Source organism: Ahaetulla prasina, chromosome 1 (assembly GCF_028640845.1).
Source record: "Ahaetulla prasina isolate Xishuangbanna chromosome 1, ASM2864084v1, whole genome shotgun sequence".
Classification (NCBI taxonomy): domain Eukaryota; kingdom Metazoa; phylum Chordata; class Lepidosauria; order Squamata; family Colubridae; genus Ahaetulla; species Ahaetulla prasina.
The window spans coordinates 150,660,536-150,670,965 of NC_080539.1; the positions used below are offsets into that span (position 1 = coordinate 150,660,536).

Below are 10,430 nucleotides of genomic sequence, written 5' to 3' on the forward strand. Positions count from 1 at the left end.
AGCCGAAAATGGAGCTCACGAGCCTGTTTTCGGTGGCAGAGTGCCTGGGCCGCCACAGCCACCTCTCGATACAAGTGATGTCATATTGGCCATGTCAAACCCGGCCCCCCGAGGTCAAACAGAACCCTGATGCAGCCCTCAATTAAATCAAGTTTGACATTCCTGCCTTAGAGCTTTCATGGTTTTTTTTAAGGACAGCTACTTGAAGAGCAGCGGGCACGATGGTTCAGTGGTTAAAGACACTGAGCTTGTCAGCTGAAAAGCTCACAGCCAGAATTCAAGACCCAAGCACCACACAACAGAGTGAGCTCTCATCACTGCCACCACTCCTGCCAACCTAGCAGTCTGAAAGCATGCAAATGAAAGTAGATAAATAAGTACCACTTCAATGAGAAGGTAATGTTCTGTGCACATCAGCAGATAGTCATGCTGGCCACATGACCCCAGAAATATCTTTGGACAATGCTGGATCCCTTGCCTAAGAAATGGAGATGAGCATCGCCCCCTAGAGTTGGGCAAGTTGGACAAGACTGGGTGGGGAAACCTTTATCTTTGCTTTACCTAGGCAGCACATTACAGTAGTCCAGACAGATGATGATGAGGATGTGAGATAGCTCTGCAACATCCTCACACTCCAGATGGGGCTGCAACTGGGCTGAATATACGCAACCAACCTACCTCCCAAAGGAACATTGCCCAGAGCCTCAACTTGCTTATCTAGCAGTAACCATGAGTCTGATTTTCAGAGCTGTTCTTTAAGATAGAATGCCATCCCATCACATGAAATGTCAGAAAAATCCAATGAACGAACTGCCCTTCTGCCTTGAGATTAATTTGTTTCAGTAAACTATTCATTATGTTATTAACCTCTTCATTTTTATTATTCTTGTTTTATTGTCACACACACACACACACACACACTCAGAGTATATTTTTGGCAGATTTTTGAACAAAAGGATCATTTCAAACTTCCTAAACAGATTTGAAACATTGGATTAGTATCTTGAGCAGAAATTATTTCTGGGCCTGGAATTATGTATTTCAGTTGCAAGGAAGGCCTCTCCCCCCACTTTTAATTCTCTTTAACTTCCCCCAGTAAATATGGATTTATATGGATGTTCTCCAAACTGTTTGATGTGCTGATGCACTGATTATGTGCCATCAAGGTGGGGTTGATTCTAAGATATCACATAGATAGAATCTGTATCAACTTGGTTCTTCAGATTGTCTAATGATAAGCCTCTTGCCACCCTAATGACTCTTGCTGCAGGTCTTTTCTTAACTTCCCTCTTTCTTGGCATTATAGAATTCTCCAGAGAACTTTTGAATATTAGAAGTATGGTAATTTGAACCTGGTTATTTTTAGCTCAGGTGAGAAATGTAGGTTGATTTGTCTGATGATCCATTTGTTTGTTTTCTTAGTTGTTTATGATATTCTCACACCAGTGGTGGGCTGCTGCATGGTCGTGCGGGTTCGGGCAAACCTTTAGCTGTGATCGCTAGCTGGGTCCACCCACCCGCCCTTGTGGTAAGCTTTCCATATATAACTAACTTTCTGGCTCATTCCCCCTGCCCAAGCTGCCCAGCTGAGTTCCGCGCCACCCCTGCTGTACTCACTGGAGCTGCCTGAGTTGATTAGCGGCATGTTTGAAGCTCTGTTTCAGTCCAAAGGGGCGTGTGCACATTCATAACCAGCGAACCCGTTGTGAATGTAAGTGCAGCTCACCTCTGTCTCAGACACCAAAATTCAAAAGCATCCTCTTTCTATCTTATTCAAAAGTCCAAATTTCACTCCCAATGAGCGTCACAGAGAAGACCACTGCCTGCATGATTCTGATCTTGTAGTTATAGACACATCCTGGTATCTGAATATCTTTTTCAAGGACTTCATTGCTACTCTACCAAATGCCACCTCTGTGGGGTCCATTTCTTGAATGCTGGTTTCTTTACTGGTGATAGTCAATCCTGACTACCCGCCCATTGCTGTCTTTGACTGGTCTTCTTTGTATTTATTCTCATTCCCATTCGTTTGTTTTTCATTGTGCTCCTTGACTTTCCTTACCAGACCCTGCAGATCGGAGTTTTTCAGTTATGAGATATTTTCACGTCATCAGCACAGTGCCAGTTATTGATGATTCTCTCTCTAGTTTTAAAGTTGCATTTCTCTTCTTTTCTAACTTGGTGCCTTAAACCACTACACCAAACTGGCTCTTAGTTTTGATAATAGCTTAAGGTAAATGCATTTTTAAATGCCAACATAGGAATTTGTAGGTTGTTAAATACTGTCTGCCATGTGATCCTATTTTTTTCATGTTGTACAACATCAAAAGTGTTTCATTGACTACATTTATCATAGCAAAGAATTCACAGTTTCCTGTCTATTTTATAGTCTTGGCATAACAGGTTGGAAGACAGAATCATATAATTACATTTCTAATTTTGACAAACATTCTGGATGCCTATATCAGGGAGTCATGTTAACCTGTTGCCAGCTTAATAATAAAATTATACAATTCTGCATACTCAGCTCTTTGTAGGTCTACATTCAATTTTATTGGCATGTTTTTGCTTTAGTAAAGCACACTAGGTAAAAAAAATTAACGGCCGACACTGGTGACTTCAAACCATACAAAGCAATTAAGAACGTTATACCTATTTTATCCATCCTTATCTCACCACCATAATTTAATTTAATTCTATTTTGGTGGCTTTCATTAGAAACTCTACAACCCATTGAAAATCTGATAGCACATAGCACTATTTTTTTTCCACCTGTTTTGAAGATGCAGTTGACATTTTACACTGAAACCACAACAAGAATAGTTGCAAAACTAAATGTGTTGCAAAAGTGAAATTCTCATGACCACCACTTATTTGGCACAAATTCAAAAACAATGGTACTGTTGTACAGAAAACTGGACCATATGATATGAAGCATCTTAGATATGATGTACCCTAAAATAAAGTTCTAGAATTTCAAATCTACATTAGATACATTACATTACATTAGATACATTAGGTATGATGATAGATCATTTTATATTTGATTACAAACTGTCCAAATGCGAGCCATGGTGGTGCAGTGGTTATAATGTAGTATTGCAGACTAATTCTGATCACTGCCAGGAGTTTGATTCTGAGCGGCACAAGGTTGACTTGGTCTTCTATCCTTCCAAGGTCAGTAAAACGAGGACCCAGATTATTGGTGGCAATATGCTGACTCTGTAGACTGCTTAGAGGGTGATATAAAGCACTATAAAACAGTATATAAGTCTAACTGCTATTGCCACTGCTATTGCTATTTTACAAAAGGACAATACCAGCTGACCAGAATGGAGATATAAATTGGATTATTAGTTTGTGTCTACTTGATCTACAGTAGTTTCCAAACAAGGGGGGCTGGTTAATCCACAGTCATATACTAGCTTAGTTCACATAGTGTTCTATGCCATGGTTTGTTTAATTACACTTAACTGAATGAGCTATAGTTGGCTATAAATTATTTACAAACCTGATTGGGGCCCCCAAATGTGTAAAATCAGACTCAGACAAATCATGTTAGGGAACAGCATAGAATGTTAATCAGAACACAAATTTTGGAACTGGGAAAACTTCTCCCTATTTATTTACTTCACTCTAGTTGAATTTCAAAACAAAAATGGGTATGAATTGAATGTAAGCAAAGGTTACATTCAAATGTACATTCAATAACCTGAAAGTTCTTTGTGGAACAAAGATTGAGCCAGAAAAGGATTTTCTCCTCTCTGAGTCTAAAGGGCAGGAGTTCTAATTAAATGAGTGCAGATATTTTCCCCACCTTGAGCAGAGCGGACAGGAAGAGGGTGGGTCACTGTGGTTGACCCAGGAATACTGGTGTCTGCAAATGGTCTATTTCAAAGGACATTTTTCCAACAGGAACTCTTCCATCTAAATAAGGCAAGCCATTCTGTGGTGACTTCATGCTCTGCAATGAAAACTAGCAAGCTAGCCACGATGCAATGTAGCAATTTTTGCTGTCTGAAGAGTTTTATACCTTATTTTGGAACAGATGCTATATGTCATAAGTAATCTCATATTCAGCATTTTTGAGCAAAGTACTTTTTTTATCTGGTTTAGCTTTGGCAAGAGGTCTACACAAGCAAAAGTACATTTAATAAATGGCAAGCATCCTTATATTCATTTTATTCCAAAAATACATTAAGTATTTAATACATTACATGTTTGTATATTATTTATTTTCTTGCATCTATTACACATCTTTGAAGATTTATACTTTTAAGTGCTACTTTTTGCAAAACGTTGCCATCAAATGAATGCCATGAGACTCTCATTAACATTGCTGTCACATTGGGAGTTAGATATTTGGTGATGATGGACTGATTTGGTTGCTAGTGAACTCCCAGATAAGCATGTATGTACTGGCTCAAAAAGACTTAAGATAGTTTAACTTTCAAAAATGGCCTTATATTCTAATCCTATAACTACATCCACATTTGTCACACTTAAAACATCATTAAATCTTTTTAAAACTATTTGCAGGAATGGGTGGGCCACTGTTTATGCAAAAAAGGAAACATTTAAAATAAATGTACATTTTACTTTTAATTACAAATATAGCACATACAAAATAATTTCAAGCACATTTATTGGAATAACAGCTTGTAGAAAAGTGCTGATTAAGGCAAATGGCCTAGTACACCTAAGCACACTTTTGTTGGCATTGCCAGCCTCACCTACATACCCTTATGTACTTAGAAAATATAACCTGATTAAAAGCTGATTAAAATCAGTGCTTAGATAAGCTAAAGGTACTTTGAAATATTCATTATAAATTAGACAGTACTCTGATTTACTTTGTTTTTAATTTTTATTTAAGAAGATGAATAACGGTTTAAAAATGGTATTTGAATGAGGTTAGTAAAAACACAGGAACACGGGCAAAGTACATGGGGTTAAGGGCAACTGAATTATAAGGTATGATAAGACATATATTAATTTTCAAGCTCCCTTTCACCTCCATCTCTTGAAGCTGACCAGTATTCCCTCAGAAGCACACTCAAGAGAGATTCATCTACCACAAAAGAGCCAGATTATATTCCTGCTGGTGTTTTTTTGGAAAAACAGGCAAGAAATTCAAAATATAGTGCTGCCAGGAGATCAGGTAGGTGGGGAGGTCTGGCAGAGTGTGTCTAGAGAGGAAGAAAGGTTTGGGAAAAGTGGGGGGGGGAGGGAAGAAAATAAAATAATCTACAAGTCAAGAAGACACATACACACAAATCTCCGTGTGTGTTTGTCTGTCTCAGTGTACAGAAGGAATCTGAACAAAATGAAACCGCAACGAGCTAATGGTACTAAAGCGCCACCTACAGCTGTTGTGCAAAGAAGAAGAAGCCAATGCCTAGAAGGATGCGAGTGGATTCCTACAAGAATAAGTTCCCCCAGTGTGACACTAGGCAACGTGGGAATAATCGCACCAGATTCACCTGCGTCGTCTCCCAGATTCTGGTAAATAAGAAGTAGGGTCCCTTTCTATCAAGAAAGCCCAAGGAGGAGAAGGCGATCTCCTGATCCCAGCGCGGCTTTAGCGCTATTGGGCTTCCCTCTCCGACTGCTTAAGACGAACCTCCAAGTCCAGCCCCCTTCCCACTTCCACTTTATCTCCCCCCACCCCACGCCTTCCAACAGCCGCTGCAAAGGGGGTGTGTATGCCTACATGTGGGGGAACTTAATAAAGGCGGAGGGGCGGAGCCGAGGGGAGGAGTTCGGTTCATCCATTGGCTGGCCGCAGGAGTGATGTCACCCATATGAAACCCTGATAACTAGTTCGGAGAGAACCCGCAACTTTTGCAGAAGGGGGAGTGTGAGCCAGCGAGATCTTTGGGTCCGGGCGGCTGCTGTTGCTGCTGCTGCTGCTGCTGTAGGGGGAGGGGAAAGAGCCGGAGCGAGTCCTGCTTCTGCCGCCGCTAGACGGATAATCAGCGGCGTCCGAGGAGCAGGAGGGAAACGGAGAGACTGAGAAACGCAAAGGGCAGGGAGGAAGGGGGGAAAAAAAAAGGAGCTTGCAACTTGCGCGCCGGGCTTCACCTTGCAGCCGCTCGCGTGAGCCAAACGAGGTGAGCGAGCGGTCGGTGGGTGCAAAGTGGAGGAAATTTTTTTTTTAAAAAAAGCATTAATAATCGACCCGAAAGACTTACAAAGAAACTCTCAAGAGAAACCGTACCTCCCACCATGGTCCAGCAAGCGGAAAGTCCAGAATCGGAGAACAACCTGCCTAGAGAAGCGATGGATACCGAAGAAGGGGAGTTTATGGCGTGCAGTCCGGTGGCGCTGGATGAGAGCGATCCGGATTGGTGCAAAACGGCCTCGGGGCACATCAAGAGACCGATGAACGCTTTCATGGTGTGGTCCAAGATCGAGCGAAGAAAAATCATGGAGCAGTCGCCGGATATGCACAACGCCGAGATCTCCAAGCGCCTGGGCAAGCGGTGGAAAATGCTCAAGGACAGCGAAAAGATCCCGTTCATCCGGGAAGCCGAAAGACTGCGCCTTAAACACATGGCCGATTATCCCGATTACAAATACAGACCGAGGAAAAAGCCCAAAATAGACCCGTCCGCCAAACCCAGCGCCAACCACAGCCCGGAGAAAAACACACCCACCAGTACCGGCAGCGGCAACAGCAACGGCGGCAAGAGCGCCAAAAGCTCCAGTAAGAAATGTAGCAAAGGGAAAACCTCCTCCTCCTCCTCTTCCTCCTCTTCCTCCTCGTCGTCTCCCCCAAAGGCCGGGACGAAGCTGGCCCCCCACCCGGGCGACTACGGGGGAGAGGATTACCACCAATTCGGGACGCTGAAAGTGAGCAGCAAGACCATCAAGTGCGTCTTCATGGACGAGGACGACGAGGAGGAGGAAGACGACGACGACTTGCAGCTGCGGATCAAGCAGGAGGAGGACGACGAGGAGGAGGAAGAGGACCACCAGCAGCAACAGCAGCAGCAGCAGCAGCAGTTGAGGCGGTACAACGTAGCCAAAGTCCCGGCCAGCCCCACCTTGAGCTCCTCGGCGGAGTCCACCGAAGGGGCCAGCCTTTACGAAGAGGTGAGGGGGGGCGCCGCCCCGCATGGCGCCAGCGCCAGCAGACTCTATTACGGCTTCAAGAGTATGCCCAAGAGCGCCCAGCAGCCCAGCCTGTCCCCGGCTTCCTCCCGGTCCGTCTCCACCTCCTCCTCTTCCAGCAGCAGTAGCGAAGAGGCGGACGACCTGATGTTTGACTTGAGCTTGAATTTCTCTCAGCACACTCACGCCGCCTCGGAGATGGGCGTGAGTTCCGCGGCGGGCAACCTGTCCCTTTCCCTCGTGGACAAGGATTTGGATTCGTTCAGCGAGGGTAGCTTGGGCTCTCACTTTGAGTTCCCCGATTACTGCACCCCGGAGCTGAGCGAGATGATCGCAGGCGACTGGCTGGAAGCGAACTTTTCCGACTTGGTTTTCACTTACTGAAGAAGCGAGCGAGGGCGGGAGGGAGAGAGGAAGCAGAGGAAAACGCGACAGGCAGGCGAACAGGCTGAGAGAGAGAGAGAGATCAAAAGGACTGAGAAAAAAAAATGAAAAAAATCGGTAATGGAAAGTTGATGCTAGTGATTTACGCTTAAACGTGGTGGAGTTTTGAAGTGAAGTAATGATCAAAATGTCTTTGGATTTTTCTTTTCTTTCTTTTTAAAGTCTTGAAGTTAGTTCCAAACCGAGTCCGGAGTTGTGATTTTTTTTCCTTCTGATTTTTTTTTTAATTGGTAATCACAACAGTAGCAGCAAGGAAAAAAAGGCAAACGGGACTGGGGGTTAAAAGATTCAGAAGGCGTTGTTTGAAGTTTGTGATTGAAGTCTGGAAGTGGTCTGCAAAAAAAAAAGTCTTTTGGCAGCACAACTGTTACTCAAGGGGGTTTGTGGATTTTTGTTTTTGTTTCTCCTACAAAGATTTCTAAGGACTGTTCTGATTTTTTTAAAAAAAAATTTAAAGGGACCATTGCAAACTTTTTGTTTGGAGGGAGAAAACTGATGTCTTCTATGCATCCAATTCTTAACAAAGCTGCAGGGAGCTTGAAAAAAAATGCAGACTGTACAAACGCTTACAAAAAAAAAACTGTGAACTGACTTAAGATCAGAGTTTACTTTTCAGATCAAATTGTTTATGGTTTTACAAATGTGATTTCTACTTGCCAACTTTTTTTTTTGTAACTTGTTCCCTTATACCTCCTTGATTGAATACCAGACAGCCTAGACCTCAGTACACAAAGGTATTGAAACATTTTTGATACATAACAGACCTCAGTCTTTTTAAAAAATTAATATATTTTCAGGCGTATTTTTGTACAGTGAAAGGGAACATTCTTGCTGTGTTTTTTCAGTAAGACTTTTCAGGCACTTCTTCCCTTTTATTTTTTTATTTTTTTCCTCTGTTTTTAGCATGCAAGTTATATGGGTACGTTTATGTCCTGGTTTTGAAAGGATTAAAAAAAATCCTTGTATCTAAAGGCCTTGTGGTTTAAAAAAACAAGAAAACAAAACACTTTTTTGTACAGCTATAGTTCAGATTTGTTCAATATTTGTAGGTAAAGATTTATTGAAAATGGTGATATAGACCTCAGAGCTGTTATCTTAGTTTAAAAGATTGTATATGTACTGTACTATAGTAGGAATTTATGTATCTCATATGCTGTGATATGTGAATGGGGGCCCAGATGGAAGGTATGAAACTGGATTCTCGACTTTTTTTTAGTGAAAATTTAAAAAAAACTAATGAAATGGGAAAAAAAGAAAGGCACATAGTAAAAGTTTCTCATTTTGTGCAATATGATTCTTACAAGTACAGACCATCTGCATATTTTGTAGCATAGGATGGTAACATAACAGACTTGTGCACTGTCAACAACATTGCCTGGTTTTGTTCTTTTTTTAATGCTGAAAGTCTGTATCTTGACAGTTTTAATAAATCAGCTGGAACTGATAGAAACTCGATTCAATATTAGCCTCTATAGAAGCAACGCCTCTGGATATGCCATGTATCCAAGCCTTCCCTCACCCTTGCAGGAGCCTTAGCTGAGACTTCATGGGGGGGGGGGCGGGAGGGGGGTGGTTGGGGAGAAAAGGGTAGATAGACTTTAAAGGGCTGATCTTTTCTTCTTCTTTTTTTTATACCTCTTCCCTTTTCTCTCCCCTGTGATGCGCGCTTCCCCCCATCTTCGGTCGGGTGGGCTGCCGGCGTGGTGAGGAAAAGGCGATTGGGGGCAAAATGGCGGGATAAAGAGCGAGAAAGCTCCGGTTCTAGCGTGTTTTCAGGGCTGTACATCTGGGTCCTTCATTCCGAGCGGCGGCTGCCGAGGATGCCAGGGTTGGGACCCAGCGTGATTTGGCCGTGGGAGGTGTATGTGTGTGTGTGGAGATTGTGGCGGCAACCTTGGCTGGAAGTGGGGTGACCGGTGGGGGAGGCGGGGGTTGGGTCACCTTCAGGTTGTCTCGGTCGGTGCGTGGGGATGGGCGCGCAGGCGGATGCCGCTGAAGCGAAAGGTTTTAGTCGAGTGTTTTTTTACAGCATTAGAGCTTTTTTTTTTTCCTTCCCCGGACTAGGTTCTCTTTCTCCCCGGTTTGATTTGGTTTGATTCGGAAAAAGGAGGGGGGGGTCTCTCTCCCGCACCGCCACCCCAGCCGTTTCTTTGACAGAAGGGATCTCGGCGCGCTCGCCTTAGCCACGGGGAGGGGGAGGAAAAAGGAGGGAAAGGTGTCTCTTTCATGCTTTGCTCGCCATCAGATCCGAGCTTTGCGAGGGGGGCGTGCCTTGACCATGTGGGGCAGGCAGCGCCGCGGTTCGCTTTAGTCTGCCAAAGCCTCCGCCGCCTCAGGAACGCGCAGCGGACGAAGCCGAGGGAAAGGAACTGAATGAGGAGAGGGGGCGTGCCTGTCTGTGTGTCTGTGCGCTTGCTTGCTTGCTTGCTTGTGTAGAGCCGCTATTTTCAACCCCAATATTACTAAGGAAAAAAACAAAACCCAACAAGCTTGACGCGAATAAAATATGGCGGAAGACAAACCGCCGTGTTTTTGTGTGTGCGTGTGTGTGGCGGTGTTTTCATATTCTTTGCGAAGGCGAGAGAGGGCCCGTTTCCCTTTCTCTCGACGCGAGGCCTTGAACAGCGGCGTCAATAACCGTCGGCTCTCAGTACGCGGCGAGCCCGAGCTCTTTTCCCTTTTTTTCCCCCCCCATCCCTTCTTCGAGCGAAACGTTGGGGGGGGGGGAACCGCGCGACACCCAGAGCCGCGCGCCCGCGAGGCCTGTGCGTTTGCGCGCGTGCTGCTGTGCGGTTGAGCGAGCGAGCGAGTCAAGTGCGCGCGCGCGCGCGCAGAGGCTTCTATAGGTTAAGGGAGAGGGCCGTGCGAGC

The 10,430-nt window shown here is 44.3% G+C and overlaps 1 protein-coding gene across 1 annotated transcript; it reads left to right on the forward strand.

The window, feature by feature from the left end:
- Positions 1-5,859: 5,859 nt before the first annotated feature.
- SOX11 (SRY-box transcription factor 11) lies at positions 5,860-9,095 on the forward strand. Its single transcript, XM_058164301.1, has one exon. The coding sequence runs from the start codon at positions 6,229-6,231 to the stop codon at positions 7,498-7,500; it is 1,272 nt and encodes a 423-aa protein (XP_058020284.1). The 5' UTR covers positions 5,860-6,228; the 3' UTR covers positions 7,501-9,095.
- Positions 9,096-10,430: the final 1,335 nt, after the last annotated feature.